This window comes from Hemitrygon akajei, chromosome 25, assembly GCF_048418815.1.
Source record: "Hemitrygon akajei chromosome 25, sHemAka1.3, whole genome shotgun sequence".
Classification (NCBI taxonomy): Eukaryota; Metazoa; Chordata; class Chondrichthyes; order Myliobatiformes; family Dasyatidae; genus Hemitrygon; species Hemitrygon akajei.
Window position 1 is genome coordinate 32,525,954 of NC_133148.1, and position 22,409 is coordinate 32,548,362.

The 22,409-nt window shown below is 48.1% G+C and overlaps 1 protein-coding gene across 1 annotated transcript in view; it reads right to left on the bottom strand.

Moving 5' to 3' along the window:
* Positions 1 to 22,409, bottom strand: part of LOC140716267 (mitogen-activated protein kinase kinase kinase kinase 5-like) — a 221,097-nt gene that overhangs the window by 127,467 nt on the left and 71,221 nt on the right. The window contains exons 5-9 of the mRNA XM_073028877.1: positions 17,398 to 17,453; positions 15,926 to 15,973; positions 12,063 to 12,105; positions 4,317 to 4,389; positions 1,116 to 1,247 (exon numbers count right to left, since the gene is read on the bottom strand). Coding sequence (XP_072884978.1) covers positions 1,116 to 1,247; positions 4,317 to 4,389; positions 12,063 to 12,105; positions 15,926 to 15,973; positions 17,398 to 17,453 — 352 coding nt within the window. The remainder of the gene's footprint in view (positions 1 to 1,115; positions 1,248 to 4,316; positions 4,390 to 12,062; positions 12,106 to 15,925; positions 15,974 to 17,397; positions 17,454 to 22,409) is intronic.

Sequence of the window (22,409 nt, forward strand, 5' to 3'; positions counted from 1 at the left end):
AGTACGAGACTGAGCGAATGCTTCAGGCGCATGTGCCCAAGACTTTTTGCACGGTACGGCACTTCTAGGCCGCACTGCCCTGCAACAGGCCCCAGGGCCCTATCATTCGGAGTGAAAGTCTGACCCTGGTTTGACTTCCCAAAGTGCAACACCTCATACTTAATCAAACGGAACGCTGTTTGCCATGCCTCCCCTCACGTACCCAGCGGATCAAGGACCTCCTGCAGTTTTTAGACCATCTCTTCATCTCTGGAATGAAACTGGTGAACTTTCTCTGCACCACCTTGAAAGCCATTATATCTTTCCTCAAGTAAGGTGACCAGAAATGCACACATTACTCCAGGTAGGGCCTCACCAGATTCCTGTACAGTTGCAACATAACCTCCTACTCTTTTTTTTATATAAAAAAGAATCTAGTGCTCTTAAATTCAATTCCATTTGCCTCTTCGATAACCTGTTGCGCCTGCAAACCAGTCCTTTTTAGCGTTTCACGCACAGCTCCCACTGCACATCAAACTGCACTCTTTTGCCCTTTAAATAATAATCTGATCTTCAATTTTTCCGTCCGTGAGTGATCTCGCATTTACCGACATTGCACTCCATCTGTCAGACCGTTGGGAATGGACTAGATGGGCCAAAGGGCCTGTTTTTATGACTCTCATATGACCAGAAGAGATAGGAACAGAGTTAGGCCATTTGGCCCATCGACTCTGCTCCGACATTTCCTCATGGCTGACCCATTCCCCCACCCCCCCAGGTCCAATCTTCCCGCCTTCTCCCCGAAACCCTTCACACCCTGACTAACCAAGAGTCTATCAACCTCTGGCTTAAATATACCCAACGGCTTGGCCTCCACAGCCGCCTGTGGCAACAAATCCCAGACATTCACCACCCTCTGGCTAAGAAAAGTCCTCCTCGTCTCCGCTCTACATGGGCGGCCCTCTATTCCGAGGCTGTGCCCTCTGGCCTTTTGGCCTTGGTGCCATCAGGGTGGAGAGAAATTTTGGTCCAGGACCTGAACGACAATCCTTTGGCAAGTACGGAGGCGCTAGTGGGCCAATCGTCCTGCAAAGCTGTCCATCCGCAGACTCTTGCGGAGCAGATAAGGCACCCACCTCAGAGGATGGACGTCGAACATGGGTGGCTGGAGCTCGGCCAGCTCGATGGCCGTGATGCCGACCGCCCAGATGTCACAGAGCTCGTTGTAGCCCCCTTTGATCTCCACAGCAGCAACTTCAGGGGCCATCCTGTGGGCAGAACCCAGAAAGGAATGGTCATTGGTGTCACAACAAGGCATCTTTATCATAAAAAAGGGATTTTTATTCAGTTTGTACGTGGCTTGTATATTCTCAGTGTCACCTTGTGGGTGTGCATTGTTTTATGTCTAATAGTTTGTCTTTAGACTGGCTCTGGGTTTTCACATTGTGTTGCAGGAATCTCATTTGTGATCATGGGGATTGTTAAACTCTTTGTAATTATCACTTATATTCAATTTGGGATCATTTAATTAGCACGGCATTTTCAATGAATTGAATTGACTTTATTTCTTACATTCTTCACATACCTAAGAATCTTTACATCACGTCTCCGTATGAATGTGTAATTTATAGTAATTTGTAATAAATAGTATGTACAACAGGACAGTCAATATAGCTTAGAAATACAGTTGTGTCAAGGTGAATTTATCAGTCTGATGGCCTGGTGGAAGACGTTGTCACCGAGCCTGTTGGTCCTGGCTTTTATGCTGCGGTACCGACTCCCGGATGGTAGCAGCTGGAACAGTTTGTGGTTGGGGTGACTCCGGTCCCCAATGATCCTTCGGGCCCTTTTTACACACCTGTCACTGTAAGTGTCCTGAATAGTGGGAAGTTCACATCTACGGATGCGCTGGGCTGTCTGCACCACTCTCTGCAGAGTCCTGCGATTGAGGGAAGTACAGTTCCCATACCAGGCAGTGATGCAGCCAGTCAATTGTGCCCCTGTAGAACGTCCTTAGGATTTACGGACTCAACTTCATCAATTGTCTGAGGTAAAAGAGGCACTGTTGTGCCTTTTTCACCACACAGCCGGTATGTACAGACCATGTGAGATCCTCGGTGATGTGTATAGTATACCGAGGAACTTAAAGCTGTTCACCCTCTCAACCCCAGATCCATTGATGTCAATAGGGGTGATCCTGTCTCCATTCCTCCTGTAATCCACTACCAGCTCCTTTGTTTTTGCAACATTGAGGGAGAGGTTGTTTTCTTGACACCACTGTGTCAGGGTGATGACTTCTTCTCTGTAGTTGCCTCATTATTATTTGAGATTAGACCGATCAGTGTAGTGTCGTCAGCAAGTTTAATTAGCAGATTGGAGCTGTGGGTGGCAACACAGTCATGGGGTATACAGGGAATAAAGGAGGGGGCTTAGGACACAGCCCTGAGGGGCTCCTGTGTTGAGGGTCAGAGGGGCAGAGGCGATCTGACAGGAAGTCCAGGATCCAGCTGCACAAGGCAGGGTGAAGGCCGAGGTCTCTGAGCTTCTTGTCGAGCCTGGAGGGAATTATGGCGTCGAATACCGAGCTGTAGCACAAGAACAGCATTCTCACATAAGCATCCTTCTCCAGATGTGTAAGGATGGTGTGAAGAGCTGTGGCTATTGCGTCATCTGTCAATTGGTTGTGTTAGTAGGTGAACTGTAGGAGGTTCAGTGTGGGGAGTAGAATACTGCAGATGTAGGCCTTGATCAGCCTCTCGAAGCAGTTGCCTATTATTGAGGTGAGTGCAACAGGGATTCAGACGTGTTACCTTGGTTTTTCTTACATACAGGGACAATGGTGGATGTTTTGAAGCAGGAGGGCACTCTACACTGGGAGAGGGAGAGATTAAAAATGTCTGTAAACACACCTGTGTTGGCGCATGGCCTAGTGGGCAAGGCATCAGACTAGTAACCTGAAAGTCACTGGTTCGAGCCTCAGCTGAGACAGCGTGTTTGTGTCCTTGAGCAAGGCACTTAGCAACACGTTGCTCTGCGACGACACCAGTGCCAAGCTGTATGGGTCCTAGTGCCCTTCCCTTGGACAACATCGGTGGCGTGGAGAGGGGAAGGCCTGCAGCTTGGGCAACTGCTGGTCTCCCATACATCCCTGCTCAGGCCTGCGCCCTGGAAACTCCAGGCGCAGATCCATGGTCTCTCGAGACCAACGGATGCCACACACGAACACACCAGCCAGTTGCCAGGATGCCGCCTGGCCCCGCAGCCCTGTGACTGGCCACTTGCTGGAAACACCTGCGTACCTCAGTCATCAGAGGTGACCACACTGCAGGTCGCTTCAGCAGCTCTCCTCGGGGGGCTCAGTGCTGGCGACATCGAACGGAGCGTAAAAAAAGACGTAGCTCGTCTGGGAGAGAGGCGGCCATGTTGGAAACTCCACTGCTCTTAGCTTCGAGTCTGCGATGGTGTGCAGACCTTGCCATTAGCTGCGTGTGTTGCCGATGGAGAGCTGCGTCTGGATCTTGTCCCTGTATTGTCGTTTCGCTGCCTTGATGACCTTGTGTAGATCGTAGCTGCATTTCCTGAGCTCCCGGAAAGCTCTGTCTCGTTGTTGTCTTTGGGAATTACTGCTTTGTCTGGACACCTGTGTCGTCTGAGTGGCCCTGAATTGCTACATGCTCCAGGGTGTATTTCGGGGGTGGGGGTGGGGGGGGAACGGCAACCTCTCTCTGTGGGGCTGTTGTGGTTCCTTCTCCAGTGAAACTCAGGCCAAATTCGTCTTGTGTATTGTGAGTAATTTCAGTTCGTCAAGATTTAGTATGTGCATTGTATTTTCTCGGCGTCACTTCGTGTATGCGGCGTTCGTTGGATTGTTGACCTTTTACGACAAATTGTTTGTCTTCGGACTCAGTCTGGTTTTTCATCTCATTTGGGATCATGGGCATTGTCAAACTCTCTTTGTATTTATCACTTTTATTCAATTTGGGATCACTTAATTAGCACGGCACTTTCAATGTCCTGTGTTGTCGTTGTTGTCTTTGGGGATCATTGCTTTGGGGATCTGGACACCTATGTTGTCTGATTGGTCCTGAATTCCTACGTGTGCATTTCAGTCGGGGGGGGGGGGGGGGCTTATCAACCTCTCTTTGCTGGGTTGTTGAGGCGATAACTGTGAGAAAAAGTTTTGCCCAGACAAAACTCTAATAATGCCCACATTAACTTAATTCATATTCCAAAATTTAAAAAAAAAACATCCTCTCCCTCAGAACCCGTCTCCACTTGCCATTCTACGAAATTGCCAAGCCACCCTCGGCCTCTCAAAGTTCTGGTCCCACTCTTACCAGTACGGTGTTCCGATGAAAGACATTCTTCGGGCAAACGTGGCAGTAATTTGTGCCGAAATCCCAAAATCAGCTGGAAAGCAGAGAAAGAGAGAAGCATGTTATTGGTAGGGAACGTCACTGACCTCTTTTGTGGTGTCTCCAATTTAACCAGGGACTCTACCAACTCAATTACAGCCCCCCCATCCTGACTCTCCCCTGTCTCCCTGCAGACCTTAATGTAACAACACAATGTAGACATTAAAATTTGAGTGTAAATCAATGATTCCATCTATCCTGGCCAGCCCTTCCCACTCACACCCAGCCTGGGCCTTACACTCACATCCCAGCCTGGGCCTTACAGTCACACCCAGCCTGGGCCTTACAGTCACACCCAGCCTGGGCCTTGCAGTCACACCCAGCCTGGGCCTTACATTCACACCCAGCCTGGGCCTTACACTCACATCCCAGCCTGGGCCTTACAGTCACACCCAGCCTAGGCCTTACATTCACACCCAGCCTGGGCCTTACAGTCACACCCCAGCCTGGGCCTTATACTCACACCCCAGCCAAGGCTTCATTACCCATAGCCAATCTGGCCTCTCCTCTTGCAACCAGGCCAACCTTGACAAGAATTACCAGTTTACAGTGGAGTGTAATATAGGCCAGTACGGCAGTAACTCTAACACCTCCTTCCCTTCTTAAACACAGTGAAGAGGTAAAGACATGGACTCTCCCTCCAGTTCCACTTATAGCAACAGCATGTTGCATTTTTATAGCGCTGTTTGGAATCCCAGGTGATTCTAAAGCTAGTGAAGTGTTTATGCAAGGCAGTGTAGGCACAGCAGCTCTTTAAAGGTTAAAAAATTTGTATGAGCATAAGATATAGGAGCGGAATCAGGCCATTTTGCTTAACCGAGTCTTCTCCACCATTTCATCATGGTTGATCCATTTTCCTTCTCAACCCCAATCTCCTGCCTTCTCCCCGTGTCCCTTCATGCCCTGACCAATCAAGAATCTATCAACCTCTGCCTTAGATATAAAGACTTGGCCTCCACAGCCGCCTGTGGCAACTAACTCCACAGATTCACCAGGAAGAAATTCCTCCTCGTCTCCATTTTAAAAGGATGCCCCTCTATTTCTGAGGCTGTGTCCTCTGATTTTAGACGACCCCCCCCCCCCCACCATAGGAAACACCCTCTCCACATCCACTCTATCAAGGCCTTTCACCATCTGGTAGGTTTCAATGAGGTCACCCCTCATTTTTTTGAAATCCAGTGAGTACAGGCCCAGAGCCGTCAAACGTTCTTCATGTGACAAGCCATTCAAATCTGGAATTATTTTTGTGAACCTCCTTTGAACTCAATCCAGTTTCAGCACATCCTTTCTGAGTTAAGGGGCCCAAAACTGCTCACAATACTCCAAGTGAGGCCTTTAAAAAATCTCAACATTACACCTTTACTTTTATATTCTAGTCTTCTTGAAATGAACGCTAACATTGCATTTGCCTTCCTCACCATAGGCTCAACCTGCAGATTAACCTTTGGGGAATCCCCCACAAGTCCCAAGTCCCTTTAAAAGATGAACTATATTTGTCAAACGTACATTGAAATACGCAGTGAAATGTGCCCCTGCGTCAAATGGAATCAGCGAGGATTGAGCCGGGAGCAGCCTCTACTGGTGCTCACATGGAATGCCCACAACTCACTGACCTTAGCCCAATGTCCTTGGAATGGATGAGGAAGCTGAAGAGCCCGATAAATCCCAGGTGGTCATGGACAGAACGTACAAACACCTTACAGACCACTTGGGATTCGAACCCCGATCGGTGATCGTGCTAGCTAACCACTGCGCTCCCGTGCAGCCCGTGAACACAGCAAGATCCCAAAGCAGCGACAGCACGAGTTTCAGCACAAGGCAAGGTTGAGATGGGGAGGGAAACAGGCAATTTCACACCCCCGCGCCCCCCCCACCCGCCTGACCACACTTACGCAGGGGCCCTGGGACAGTGCTGAGAGGGTGCAGAGTGTTGGGACCGGAGGCAAGGGTCGGTCTGATTCTGCTCGCTGAGGCTGAGGCCTGCTCCAGGCCTCATGACACTTTGCTCTGCTGTGTGGTGAATGGAGGCTGAGGCTGCGGCCTGCTCCGGTGGTTCCAGGCTTCGTGACTGTGGGCTCCGCCACGATTTTCCACACTCTGCGCTGAACTGAGGCTGCGGGCCTGCTCTAGGCCTCATGACACTGCTCTGCTGTGTGGTGACTGGAGGCTGAGGCTGCGGGCCTACAGACTCACTTTCATTCTGAAGGCTGTTGCTTGCTTTTGTTGTTTGCATGATACGTATGTGTTTTTGCTCTCTCTGCACATTGGGTGTCTTTTTTTTGGGTCTTTTTTTAATGGGTTCTTTCGGGTTTCTTGCATTGCGGCTGCCTGTAAGCAGACAAATCTCAAGGTCATGTGATTTGTACACACTTTGACAACAAAGGTACTTTGAACTTTGATGGGGATTGGGTCACTTCCTCATAGCAACATCAGCACGTCTCTCTCGCTGCAGGGGATGATCGACCATCAGCCCCCGCTGAGGTGAGGAGCTGCCACTGGGGCCACTGTGGGATGCTCAGTCTCCAGGACCACATTCAGTCAAGGGCTGATACATTTCAGGGTGACACTGACCCTGCTAAACTGCCTGGAGACAAACCTCTCCTTCAGCAAAGCGAGCGAACGCCTCGCCTGAGAATCTGCTGGGTCACCTGTTGCGTCCAGTGCTCCCGACGCGGGCTCCTCTACGTCGTGAATTGGGGGACTGCTTCAGCAAGCACCTCCATGACATTTGCCACAAGTGGGACTTCCTGGTGGCCATGCATTTTAATTCCCATTCCCATTGACATGTCGCTCCATGGCCTCCTCTTGTGCCAAGACGAGGCCACCATTGGGGTGGAGGAGCAACACCTCGTATTCCATCTGAGTGCCCTCCAACCTGATGGCATGAAGATCAATTTCTCCTCATGGTGAACAATTCCACCCTCCCCTTCCTCTATTCCCCATTCTGACCTTTCACCTCTTCTCACCTACCAATTACTTCCCCCTGGGTCCCCTCCTCCTTCCCTTTCTGCTATTGGCCACTCTCCTCTCCTATCAGATTCTTTCTTCTCCAGCCCTTGACCTTTCCCACCCATCTGGCTTCACCCCTCACCTTCCAGACGACCTCTTTCCCCTCCCCCCACCTTTCTATTCAGCCACCTCGCCCCCCCCCCCCCCCCTGCAGTCCTGAAGAAGGGCCTCGGCCCGAAACGTTGACTGTTTACTCTTTTCCATAGATGCTGCCTGGCCTGCTGAGTTCCTCCAGCGTTTCGTGTGCGTTGGTTTGGATTTTCTGCACCTGCAGGACGTCCGATGTTTACGAGCCTCTCCAGCAAGCAAGAGCCATTACCATCGCTGAGGCAACATCCTAGGAGTCTCCAGTGAGTAGATACCCCGATGGACCAGTCACAGAGATACCATGGTGTCAGCAGCAATCAAAGACCATCAAACCATACAACATAGGAGCATGATTAGGCCATCCCACCCATTGCATCTGCTCCACCATTCCAACATGGCTGATTTATTAACCCTCTCAACCCCATCCTCTTGCATTCTCCCCATAATCAAAAACCAACTAACCTACGCTTTAAATACAGTATACCCAATGACTTGGCCTCCATGACTGTCTGCAGCAATGAATACCACACCTTCACCACCCTCTGGCTAAAGAAATTCCTCCTCATCTCTAAAGGGTCGGTCCCTCGATTCTGAAGCTGTGCTCTCTTATCTTAGACTCTCCCACTACAGGGAACATCCACTCCACGTCCTTTTCAATATCTGATAGGTTTCTCTGGGATCCCCACTCACTCTTCTCAAGTCCAATGAGTACAGGCCCAGAGCCATCAAACGCTCCTCACACTTCACCCTGTTCATCCCCGGGACCATTTTCGTGGCTTACGTCAACCAAAGTGGCCCATAAGATCGTCCTCCTCATGACCCTGTTCTAAAGGGGCACCCTTCAACTCTTGAGATCCAGCCACTACGGTTACTCGGGGGATTCCCAGTAACCCTCTTGAATCTGAGTCATGCACTGAGGACTGTGACACAGCAGACCTGCGTCATAAACAGACGTGGGGGTGGAATGTGAAAGCACCAGCCACCAGTTGAAAGGGTGCAGTCTCGGATTTAACTCCCCCGGCCTGTGTGCCAGAAGTTGGCAGCAAGCCTTGTTACTGGCCACACACACAGGTGACAGCCATCTCCTGCGCCTTGACACCCTACCCCGGTGACCCAAAGTTCACAGTTCAAAGTGCATTTCTTATCAAGGTATGTATAAATTGTACAACCTTGAGATATGTCGGCTTACTGACAGCCACAAAGCAAGAAACCAGAAATAATCCAATTAGAAAAAGACCAAAGCACAATGGGGCGGGGGAGGAGAGGAGAGAGGGAGAGTGGGGGGGGGAGAATGGGGGAGGGGGAAGAGGGGAAAGAGGAGGGGGAGGGGCAGGGGAGAAGGAGAGGAGAAAGGGGAGGAGGGGAGAGGGAGAGGGAAATAAATCATGCAAACAATAAAAGCTAGCAACAGCATTCCAAACCTAATTGAAGGCACAGGCCCTGAGCCCGGAACAGCCAGAGTAGGCCCACAGCCTCAGTCTCAGTTCATCACACGGCCAGGCAAAGCTTGCAGACATGAAGCCTGGCGCAGCCGGAGCCGTCTCACAGCCTCAACACCACAGAGAGAGGAGTAAACATCGCAGAGCAGCGAGCAGAGTCAGCCTGGCCCTCGTCTCACCTCAGTTCCCGACACCTGGCCTACTGGGCCTGGGGTTTAGGCTAACCTGTCCAGGTGAATTACTGCCCAGGACAGCAAGAAACTGCACAGAAGTTCAGTTCGTCTCGCAAACCAACCTCCCCCTCTATTGATTCTGCCTACACTCTCTGCCACCTTGGGAAAGGACCCCGCCCACCCCCAGCCATTGACCTCTTTCTCCCCCCCATCAGGCAGAAGACACAAAGGGCCGAGTCTCAAGGACAGCTTCTACCCCGCGGTTCGCAGACTCTTGAATAGACCTCTCCTACGTTAAAACAGGGGTTCCCAAACTCCTCTTGGCAGGGATCCTCGGCATAAAATAGATCAGGAAACCTCTGGACTAAAAGATTTTAAGTTTTCATCACAGTACTACGCAGACTAGGCCCTTCCGGCCCTTCGAGCCACACCGCCCGGCACCCCACTGATTTAATCCTACCCTAGTCTTGGGACAATTTACGGTGACCAATTAACCTACTAAACGAGACCTGCAGGTGCTGGAACTCCAAGCAACACACACAGAACTGCAGGAGGAACTCATCTGCTCATGTCTTTGGTCTTCGGAGCACCCGGGGGAAACCCATGCGGTCATGGGGAGAACGTACAAACTCCTCACGGGCAGCGGCGGGAATTGAACCCAGGTCGCTGACACTGCTTTAGCGTTGTGCTAACCTCTACACTACCGTGCCGGCCCAAGACTAACGGTTGCACTCGTGATCTCCCAACTTTTCGTCTTAGACCCGGCACTTATCTATCTGCACCACACTTCCTCTGTAAACGCAACACTATATCATGTTCTGATTTTACTACCTCGGTGTAATTATGTATGGAATAATTTATTGCACACAAAATTAACTTGACTGTATTTTGTGACAAAAACATACCCATACCCCTTGCTACTCAATTCAGTGACCCATTCCATCTTTGATAGCCTCAACACCAGTAACATCCTTCCTTGTCAACTAGTACTGAGTGGAAATCCACATCAAGGAGCGCAGAAGGTACATCCGTTTGGGCGACCCGGAAAAATCGGCAGTAGCAGAACACTGCATTCGCGATGGCCGCAGGGTTAACGTTGGCACAAAACCGCCACGCCGTGCCAATGGCTTTTGGGACGGCCTGGTGAAGGAAGCCATTGAAATAAAACCAGAGAGAAAGAATTTTAACAAAGACAAAGGCCTCGCTCTGAGGAAAAACTGGGATTCGATTGTAGACGAGGTGGGACAGCAGAAACCTGATTGGATGAGGACTAACCAATCAGCAGGGAAGGACAATGGGGGGTATAAGTACCACCGGACTAGACATGCCCAGGCATCATCCCTGATGAAGATGGCAGGGTTTGTTATTGAAAGGTCAGTTATAACCAATACCCGTACCCATCTGGAAGCCCAAAAAAGAGTTTATTCCTCATATACTCTGGGAAAGAACTAGATCCTTTATTTTTTTAGTACTGAGTTATTGGAGGACATGACAGGGTAGATACAAGGCTGATTAGATCTGGCGGGAGTATTTAGAACTAAAGGCCACAGTCTCAACATGGTCAACCATTCAGGATGGAGATAGAAAGAAGTATCATCACCCAGAGGGTGATGAATCCTTGGGAATTTTTTTTTCCCTGAGGGACTCAGTCAGAGGACACGTTGAAGGAAAGAGCCTAGGTTCTGAAGACACAGCCTTGGCACAGAAGGACATCCCTTCAGAGTTAAGGAGGAATTTCTTGAGCCAGAAGGTGGTGAATCTGTGGAATTCATTGCCACAAACTGCCAAGTCATCGGATGTATTTAAAGCAGAGACTCATACGTTCTTGGTTAGCAAGGGTGTCAAAGGTTATGGGGAGAAGGCAGGAGAATGGCGTTGAGAGTGATATTACATCAGCCACGACTGAATGGTTGTGTAGATCCAATGGCCTATTTCTGCTCCTATATCTAATGGCCTCATGATCTTGTGGTGAAGGTCACATGACAAGGAGGATTGAAAATAAGGTCAATCATAGAACAGTGCAGCATAGACATTGGCCCATCTCATCCATGCCAGGCAGGTCTTCCGCCTGGTCCCATCAACCTGCACCCGGGCAACAGCCATCCCATTCCGGGACTGAAAGGCTCGTCACACGAGGAGCGTTTGATGGCACTGGGTCTGTACTCACAGGAATTCAGAAGACTGAGGCGGGATCTCATTGAAACCTATTGCATGTTGAAAGGCCTCGATAGAGTGGATGTGGAGAGGATGTTCCTGTGGTGGGGGAGTCTAAGACCAGAGGACACCACCTCAGAATAGAGGGGTGTTCATTTAGAAGAAGATGAGTATGAATTTCTTCAGCCAGGGAGTGGTGAATCTGTGGAATTCATTGCCAAAGGCAGCTGTGGAAGCCAAGTCTTTATGTGTACTTAAGGCAGAGGTTGATAGATTCTTGATTGGTCAGGGCATGAGGACACAGGGAGAAGACACCAGACTGGGGCTGAGAGGGAAATAGATTGGACATTATGAAATGGCAGAGCAGACTCGATGGGCCAAATAGGCTAATTCTGCTCCTATTATCTTATGGTCTCTCTCAGCCGTGTACCTATCCAAACTTCTCTTAAATGTTACAATTGGCCTTGCACCCACCACTTCCGCTGGCAGTTCTTCCCACACGTGTACCACCCGCTGAGTGAAGCTCCCCCACCCCCCCTCAGTCTCCCCTTAAATATTTCACCTTCCACCCCCAAACCTACGATCTCTAGTTCCTGACTCGGCCTACCCGAGGAGAAGAGGCCTGCTTGCATTTACCCTTTCTATACCCACCTCCCCCAGAAAACCTTACAAGCTGCCGGATCACCAGCTTCTGTTCGTGGGCTCAAAGCACCAACCTTTCGGTTAGGAGCTGGAAGCAATGACCAGCTGCGCCAGAGAGAGAGAGAGTCAGTGAAATAAGCAGAGTCAAGGACCAAGTAACTCACCCAACTTTACATCCCCATTGTCATTGATGAGAATGTTTGCACCCTGGGGAGAGAGGATTACAAGGTAACTTTAGTCAAACCAACACAGATTGTTCCCCACAAACATTAAATTATTATTAATTAATTATTTATTCATCAGCTCTAGTTGGTAAAACCTGAGGTACAGACATAGCCAAACGTGCTCTTTTCTCAATTGCTAGGAACTTTCGGACTATTCTAATGGTGTTTAGTATTGAGGCTTTCTGGAGATTGACATAGATATTACTGTGTAGGCCTAATTGTTATTGTGTAGTGACTTTGGGATGACACCAGTTGTAGATATTACTATTGTCAAGTCAAGTCATCACTTTTTATTGTCATTTCGACCATAACTGCTATGTACAGTACATAGTAAAAATGAGACAATATTTTTCAGGATCATGGTGTTATATGACACAGTACAAAAACTAGACTGAACTACGTAAAAAAAAATAGAGAAAAAAAAACACACACACACACAACAACTACGCTAGACTACAGACCTACCCAGGACTGCATAAAGTGCACAGAACAGTGCAGGCATTACAATAAATAATAAACAGGACAGTAGGGCAAGGTGTCAGTCCAGGCTCTGGGTATTGAGGAGTCTGATAGCTTGGGGGAAGAAACTGTTACATAGTCTGGTTGTGAGAGCCCGTGGGACAATGTATACTCTGTTCATGTTCCATAGTCTTTCAATTTCCTCTTTTAATTCAGCATATTTCTGGTGTTTTTCACTTACTGATTTCTGTAAGTTGTGTATGTTTAGAATGGCTATAATCTACTAAGTAAGCTGTTCTTGCTTGTTTATCATGTATTATAATATCCAGATGGTTATTATGGATTGTCCCATCTGTAATAACGGATCCATTGGAATATAACCTGTGGGATGCTGACTCAAAAACTGGATCAGGCTTGTATTTATGTATGGTGTCTTTTATGAGCTTGTATTTTAAAGCAAGATTTTGGTGAATGACTTTGTCACTTTATTGTGCCTGGGTAAGTAATCAGATTGAGTTAAACTGCTACAGGATCCTGAAGCAATGTGTTGGATTGCTTCTGGTTTCTCTTGACATTTTCTACATTTATCATCTTGACTTTGTTGGCTTTTTATTATGCATTTTTGATAATTTTTTTGTGTTAACCACCTGGTCCTGTGTTGCAGAAAGGAATCCTTCTGCTTCCGGGAAGAGGTCTCAACTCTGAGCCAGGCGCTCGACACTTCCTTGTCAACATCTAGTCTGCTCAGGTCGTGGGGCTGTCTTCCATGGAGGGTCATGCTCTTCCATTAGTTAACTTTTCCTTCAATCGTGACAATTTCTTCATTTTTCTGTGTTGTGCTTTCATTTAGGTTCAGTGGTGTGTACTTCTTATCCGAATTGCATATGGAGTGCTGAATCCTGTTTTTGTTTGTACAATGTACTGTGTATGTTACTCAAAATGGCTTCTTTGGTTTGTTAAGAGTAGGAATGCTTCTTTGTCTGATAAGTGTTTTCTCTCGCAGTTGTTCAGCTTTGGACTCGCTGATATGGGGATTGAATTCATTTTTTAACCAATGGGGAATGTTATTTTGTCTTGTGAGGCTGGGAGCTTGGGGGTTTCACGGTCTTTTCAGGGGAGTCGGGAAGGAGACGCCGAGGAAGGTGGACGTGCGCTGCACTGCTCGGTCGACCACCGGGGGTGGTCCCAGGTGCGAGGAGGTGGAGGTCGAAGGAAAGTGACGAGGGGTCAAATGGTTCGATGGTTGAGCTCCAACGATGTGCACTAAACTGACTGAACTTTGATAAGTTGGCGCCTTTTACTTTTTCTTTTCTTTCATATATACTGTATTGCCTAGTACTCTTGTAGTTTTAGTAAAATCTTTAAAGTGTATTCCATAACGGTATCTGGTGTGAGTTTGATATTGTGTGTGTACGCGTGGCATAAACTTGATTCTCACAGCACCTGCGTGTACGGGAGGTGGGGTTGGTGAGTGGCTGGATCTCCTTTTCCCCTAGACATATACCAGCCTGTTGGGTAAGTGTTACATGCTGATGAAAATATATCCTTAGAAGTTTTACCTGACTGTTGTGTACATTTTTCCCTCTTCTTCCTTCTGTCCAAGGTAGTGTTAATCTGAGTACATTCGAGTGACCACAGTGATTTCAAAAAAATTTTCATTTCCGTTCTAAATTTTCCAGATCGGTTTCGGACCAAGATATTATGCCAAAAGAATACTCCAAAAGGGGTGAATTTTATTATTAACATTATTATCTCTTTTTTTTCATTCTTTTCGTATTTGCACAATTTGTTGTCTTTTGCATACCGGTTGTTTGTCCATCCTGTTGTCTGCAGTCTTTCATTCATTCCACTGTGTTTTTGTAATTACTGTGAATGCCCTCAACAGAATGAATCTTAGCGTTGTATACTGTGACGTATCTGTACTTTGATTGAGTTAAATTTACTTTCAGCTTCATGAACTTTTGTCTTCTCAAGCTTGTCCAAGCCCGAGCCCTGAGCTCCTAGTTTCCCTCTCTAAGCTCACCTTATCCACACACCATGCCTCCTGTACCATGCCCTGTCTCCCAGGGTGTTGTCTGGGATGGAGAGTTCTAGTTCTGAGGAGAGACTGGGGCTAGTTTCCCTGGGTGCACAGGAGCTGGAGGGAAGGCCTGATCAAAGTGCAGAAAATCATGAGGTACGGCGATGATGTCCAAGAGGGTACAGGTTTAAGATGAGTTCCTAGAGGCTAGAGGGGCTCCGAGGAAGTATTTTTCCACCCAGATGATGGTTGGACCTCCAAGAGGACCATAACCTTGTCGTAGGCTTGCATGCCTCAATGACCTGGAGAGTTATGTCGGCTGGGGTCTGGGCTTTATGCTTGGGCTCTTGGTAGGGTCACCCATGCCACATACATCCAAAGGGTAGAGGTCCACTGGCCCCCCCCCCCCCCAGGTTCGGGGGTTCAGCTCAGGGCTAACAACCCAAAACTGTTATGGAAACAGCAATGAAGAATCCTTCTACATCTGAGTGAGACGGTATTCCTGAGTCTCCACCCAGGATTTGCATGCCTGACAGTGGTGAAAACCGAGAGGAAGCTACTGACACGATGAAGGAAGCCCGGAGCACCGCCAGAGATGGAGGACCTTCATCGCTGCCCTAAACGCCAGCGGTGTAATAAGCAGTTTAAAAAGAAATGATGGTTGGACTCTGCAAATCACTGCCTGACGGGTTGTGGAGGTAGAGTCTCTCATAACATTTCAGAAGTATCTGAATGACCAAGTGCTAGTAACTGGTAATGCTATAGATCATAGAATGTAGAACAGTATAGCGCTGGACAGGCCATTCAGCCCACAATTTTGTGCTACCCTTGATGCCAATTTATACCCTCATTGCTGCCCTAAACGCCAGAGGCATTACAGGCAGTAGGTAAGTTTCATATTTTGTGAGGCTGCTGCAGGCTTCTCTAGAGCAGGGGTTCCCAACCTTTTTTATGCCAAAACCGAGAGGTCCGTGGGAATCCAGGTCGGGAACCCCTTCCCTAGACACTGTTGTGCCTAACAATCCCAGGAGATCATCAGCTTCTGTGATACTCGAGCCACCCCCTCTGGCACCAACAATCATTCCATGGTCAAAGCCATTTCTTTCCTGTCCTGATGTTCGGTCTGAACAACTGAACTTCTTGACCGTGCCTGCATGCTTTTATGCATTACGTTGCTGCCACGTGATTGGCTGTTTAGACAGTTACATTGACAAATAGGTGTGCAGGGAAATAACAGCTAATGAAGTGGTCACCGAGTGCATTTTGGGACTTGGCAAAGCCAGTTCAATCTGTATGGATAAAAAGTATTTCTAGGGTAACTCACCTTAATGTCCCGGTGTATCTTCCCTCGATTGTGTAGATATTCCAAGCCCTAAGGGTGAAAAAAAGTTTTTAAAAATCCTTTGAATTCTGAGTTCTTCCAGTCTTTAGTGCAGATCCCCATCCTGATTAGATAAAAAAAAATAATTTACTATTTGTCTCAGACACCATCATTTCTCACCTGTCGTTGTCAGGCTTGCTTGCCAACTCATAAACACCAAGACTCTGCAGATGCTAGAAAGCCAGAGCAACACACTCAACATGCTGGAGGAACTCAGTAGGTCAGGCAGCACCCCCGGAGGTGAATTAACAGTCAGCATTTCAGGCCGAGACCTGTCTGCCAACTGCTGTTTACAATTTAGAAGTGTAAAACCTGTCCGTGGTCTTTTCTATACGAAATCTTTTGCAGTTCCTGACTTAGTAGAGTGGCCATTTTGCCAGAATATTCTTTGTTTCTTCAGTTGTTTGTTTATCTATTTACCTATCTATCTATTTATCTATCAATTTACCTATCTATATCCATCTATCCATCTCTGTACATACATCTCTCTATCCATCCATCTATTCATCTATCCATCTGTTTATCTATCTATGCATCTGTCCATTCATCCATCCGTCCATCTGTCCATCCATCCATCTGTCCAACCATCCATCTGTCCATCCATCCATCTGTCCATCCATCCATCTGTCCAACCATCCATCCATCTGTCCAACCATCCATCCATTCATCCATCCATCCATCCATCCATCCATTTGTCCGTTCATCCATCCATCCACTTATCCATCTATCCATCTTCCATCCATCTGTCCATTCATTCATCCATCTGTCTATTCATCCATCTATCCATTTTCCATCCATCTACCCATCTATCCATTCATTCATCCATCCATCTATCCATCTTCTATCCACCCATTTTCCACCCGTCTATCTATTTATTGCGATACAGTGTGGAATGGGCCCTTCCGGCCCTTTGAGCCGCACTACCCAGCGATCCCCCCGATTTAATCCTAGCCTAACTACAGGACAATTTACAATGACCAACTAACCTCCCAGCCTGTGCGTCTTTGCACAGCAGGAGGAAACCCACGGGGAGGACGTACAGATGACGTCGAAATAGAACTCCGAACCCGAGCGTCATGCTGACCGCCACGTGTTGTCCCTCCCCTGAGATGCTACAACTCTAGGCTGGCAGAAGAGACGGAGTTCCGTCTGGGTGGAAGTCGCATCTTTAGGCTGAGATGTTAACCCAAGGTCTCATTTATTCCCCGAGTTGGACATAAAAGTTTCCACAACACTGTTTGAAGAATTAGGAAGTGAACCGGGAACTGACAGTTGTATGCCTTAATGAACACGACTTAAGTAGCATAGAACCAAAATCAGGTGGGAGGAGGCAAGTGTCATGAACAACTGACCCAATGTGCATCTGCATCACACCTTGCAATGTTAAGGTCAACCCCTTCCGTCGTGTCTCTCACCTGTAGCATTTCCCTGCTGATGTAGGCGATCTGTAACTCGGACAGCGGGCCTGTGACTGCAGGAGAAAGAAGAGAGAAGTTAACATTCAGTTCGGGGCACCGGAGGGCACAGCCTCAGAAAGCAAGGGACGTCTCTTCAGAACAGAGATGAGGAGGAACGATTTCAGTCAGAGGTTGGCAAATCTGTGGAATTCATTGCCACAAATGACTGTGAAGGCCAGGTCATTGAAGCAGAGGTCGATAGGTTCTTGACAGGTTCAATTTATCATCAGACAGTAAAAGTTATCATCAGAAAACATACATGTCTGCACGTACAACCCTGAGATTCCTTTTTCTGCGGGCATACTTAGCAAATCTATAGAACAGTAACTGTAAACAGGATCAATGAACAACAATATCTATAGAACAGTAACTGTAAACAGGATCAATGAACAAAAAAATCTATAGAACAGTAACTGTAAACAGGATCAATGAACAAAAAAATCTATAGAACAGTAACTGTAAACAGGATCAATGACCAACAAACTGTGCAAATGCAAACATAAATAAATAGCAATAAATAACAAGAGCATGAAATAATCAGATAAAGAGTCCTTAAGGTGAGACCATCAGTTGTGGAAATACCAGGGCCTCAAAGGTTGGGGGAGAAAGCAGGAGGATGGAGTTCAGCCACGATGGAATGGCAAAGCAGACTCGACGGGCTGAATGGCCTAATTCTGCTGCTACAGTACATCTTCTGATCGTATTGTCGAAAAGAATGAAAGATTCAGACATGAGGTCAAAGTTAGTCACACTTCTATTTGATTACTTTATATTTTGCATCCCCTGTTCAGGAGCTGATGACACGGTGATCATTCCCTCTGTTAGCCCTGGAGTTGCCCAGATAGTTCCCCTGTCCACCAACCTCTTTCTCGTAAGGATCACTAGCAAACTTAAATGCAGGAGTCACAGAGGGTTCAGCGGTACAAACAAAGTGAAAGATTTATTACAAAAAGTCAACGAGAAAGACTAACAAGAGCTCAGGCAAGCAATACAGAATCTTGACAAATTGAAATTTCTCACAAAACACAGAAGAACTCGTCTGATTTTCACCTGGGAAGGAACCACAACAACCTAACAGAGAGGGTTGACAAGCCCGCTTGAAATACACCCTGGAGCACGTGGGAATTCAGGCCCAATCAGACAACCCTGGTGTCCAGACAAAGCAATAATCCCGTGCTAATTAAATTATCCCAAATTGTATACCCTTGAGGTGACACTGAAAAAGCACAATCCACGTACTGACGAAAAAAATTCTTTTTAAAAAATGACCTCTGACTGTGACACTTGCGCATCGATCCTTCACCAAATTAACGCACTACAAGACCATTTCCACAGCTACACTGCTACAGATGGGCCTCGCCTGTCAACGTCCCTACATTGTCCAGGTATTTATCAATCCTAAATACCGAGGAAGCTCTTAGTCACGTTAGCGTAGATGCTATTGCACCCTGGGGTGTTCTGGGTTTTGGAGGCTCGACTCCGGCCTCGTCTCTCAGGATTCTGTACGTCTTGAAAGGCAGAATAAACCTACGTCAATGCGAATCGCCACAAGACGCTGGAGGAACTCAGCAGACCAGGCAGCAACTAGGGATGTGAATAAGCAGTCGGGGTTTCAGGCTGGGACCCTTCTTCAGGAATGGAAAGGAAAGCAGGAAGACGCCAGAATGTGGGGGGGGGGGGAGGGGTAGGAGGCTAGCCAGAAGGTGGCAGGCGAAGCCAAATGGGAGGAACACCTTATATTCCATCTGGTAGGCGCGTGGCCAAGTGGTTAAGGCATCGGTCTAGTGATCTGAAGGTCGCTAGTTCGAGCCTCAGCTAAGGCTGCGTGTGTGTCCTTGAGTAAGGCATTTACCCACATATTGCTCTGCGACGACACTGGTGCCAAGCTGTAAGGGTCCTAATGCCCTTCCCTTGGACAACATCGGTGGTGTGGAGGCTTGCTGCTTGGGCAACTGCCGGTCTTCCATACAACTCTGCCCAGGCCTGCGCCCTGGAAACTTTCCAAGGTGCAAATCCATGGTCTTGCGACACTAACGGATGCTTATTTATTTAGCCTCCTACCTGATGGCATGAATATTGGGTTTTCCTTCCGATAATTTTTTTCCCTCCCCCTCCCCCTCCCCTACTCTTCTATTCTGCACTCTGGCTCCTCTCCTCTTCTCATCACTTCCCCCTGGGTCCCCTCCTCTCTCCTCTCCTATCAGATTCCTTCTTCTCCAGCCCTTTAACCCTCCCACCCACTTGCCTTCACCAATCACCTTCTAGCTAGCCTCTGATTCTGTTCTCCCCTGTGACCTCCGGCAGCTCCGGTGTCCTCCCACAGACCAAAGACGTAGCGGCTAATAGGCTAACTGATCATTGTAAATTGGCTGCTCATTGGGCCGGAAGGACCAATGCCACAATGTGTCTCTAAATCAGGGGTTCCTAACCTTTTTCATGCCACAGACCAACTCCATTTGACCCCAGGTTGGGAAAACCTGCTCCAAATAAATAAACTAAGTAAAATCCACCAGTGTGTCTTTGATTAATTAGTTCAATTCAATGCATCCCACATTCTTCTCTTAAACAAAAGCCTTGGCAACATAGAGAAAGAAGCTCACAAGTAGAAGGATGAGTAGGCCTTGAAGCCTGTTCCACTTTTCCGTACAATCAGAAAACTATAAGACATAGGAGTGGAATCAGGCCATTCAGCCTATTGAGTCTGCCCCACTATTCAACTATGTCTGACTCATTTTCCCTCTCAACTCCATTCTCCTGCCTTCACCCATAACCTCTGACACCCTCACTACGGAGAAACGGAGACACCTCTTTCTCCCTTATGGGAGGGGGGAGGGAAAGAGGGAGAGAGGGGGAGAGAGAGAGAGGGGGAGAGGGAGAGGGGGAGGGGGAGAGGGGGAGGGGGAGAGAGGGGGAGGGGGAGAGAGGGGGAGGGGGAGAGGGGGAGGGGGAGAGAGGGGGAGAGAGGGGGAGGGGGAGGGGTGGGGATGGGGAGGGGAGGGGGAGAGGGAGAGGGGGTGGGGAGGGGAGAGAGAGAGGGGGAGGGGAGAGAGGGAGAGGGAGAGATATGTCGAATTACCGGGTGAATGAGTAATATTCGGGGTACTGCAAGTCTGTGTCTTTACTCATGCTTTGCTGCACGCTTGAGTGCTCGGTGGGGGGGTGCAGATGCTTTTTTGCTGGTGGGGGAGGGGGGGATCGTTGCTTTGCTGCTGTTTACGTGTGGGGGGGAGCTGGGAGGGGGGGCGTTGGGGTTATAACATTTAACTGTCATTCATACTTGGGACACTCCTCTGCTTTTGTGGATGTTTGCAAAGAAAAAGAATTTCAGGGTGTGTAATGTATAAATTTCTCTGACATTAAAATTACCTTTGAAACTAATCATGCATGGTCTGCTCTCTCAGTGTAATATTCCTGCTTGTTCCCCATACCCCTTAAAACTTTTTTTATGACCGGAAGGCTAACTCTTGATAAATATATACAGTGGCAAAATCCATCCTTTTCTACGGCAGAGAACGCGAAAGATTTACAACTCCCTGTGCCAAGAAATTTCTCCTCATCCCGGTGCTGGGGTCCCCTCCTATATCCCACTAGGGCATCTTCCCTGGTCCTCCCCACATCCATCGGTCTGTCTCTGCCAGGGATTTGTGCACGTACTTTCAGAAAACTCTCCCTGAGCACCCCCCCCCAAACCCGGCGTCACAGTGGCTGCTGCCTCACTACTTGGGAGAAACGGGTTCAATCCCGGCCAGGGATGCTGCCTGCGTGCGCCCTTCATTTGCCTCTGAACACTAGTAAACCGATCGTCTGATCTCGGAAGCTAAGCAGGCTCGGGCCTGGTCAGTACTTGGATGGGGGACCACCTGGCAATACCAGGCGCCATAGTAAAAATGTTAAAAAAATAAGTTCTCAGATCCCCTCTCTCTTTGAAGAGTGTCCCCACGTCATACTTGGTGTCATGATTTTCACAGAAAAGAGAACAATACTATTACTCCAGTTTACGAGTGCTCAGATCATGTTACAGATTTCCATATAAACATTAATGCGTTAGCTTTCAGCGGCCATGAATCTGCCTCAGCCAGAATTATCATTGGCGTATGCCGTGAAATTTGTTGCTTTGCAGTGCATTGCAATATGAAATAATAAAGACTAAAATTACCGTAAGTATATATTAAAAAAATGGAAATTAATTTGCATAAGTAGTGCAGAAAGGAAGGGAAAAAGAAACGGAGGTAGTGTTCATGGTTTGATGGACCGTTCAGAAGTCTCATAGCAGAGGGGAAGAAGCTGTTCCTGAAACATTGTGCGTGCCTCCTACTTGATCTTTCTCTTCAGCTGTCCATCGATTTTCCATGATGACTGAGGTCTGGGCAGGGTTGTATTGGAGACCGGCAGCTGCCCAAGCTGCCAGTCTCCCCTCTCCACGCAACCGATGTTGTCCAAGGGAAGGGCACTAGGACCCAAGCAGCTTGGCACCGGTGTCATCGCAGAGCAATGTGTGGTTCAGTGCCTTGCTCAAGGACACACATGCTGCCTCAGCTGAGGCTCGAACCAGTAACCTTCAGATCACTAGACCGACGCCTTAACCACTAGGCTACTTGATGGTCTCAATGAGAAGAGGTTGTGTCCTGGGTGATGGGGGTCCTTAATGATAGATGCCGCCTTTTGACGGTGTCCTGGATGCTGGGGAGGCGGGTGCCCGTGATGGAGCTGACTGAGTTTACAACTTTCTGCAGCTTTTTCCAATCTTTGCATACCGGACAGTGAGGCGACCGGTCGGAATGCTCTCCACGGTACACCTGTCGAAACTCGCGAGTGTCTTTGGCGACAGACCCAATCTTCTCAAAGAGATTCGAGATCTGAGCTCCACCGTGCACGTGTGACTGATTAAGTATAAAGGGCCCCTTTCATTTTATTTCTTCCTTTAATAACTGTTTGCTTAAGTTAACATTCTTATATATACTTCTGATTAA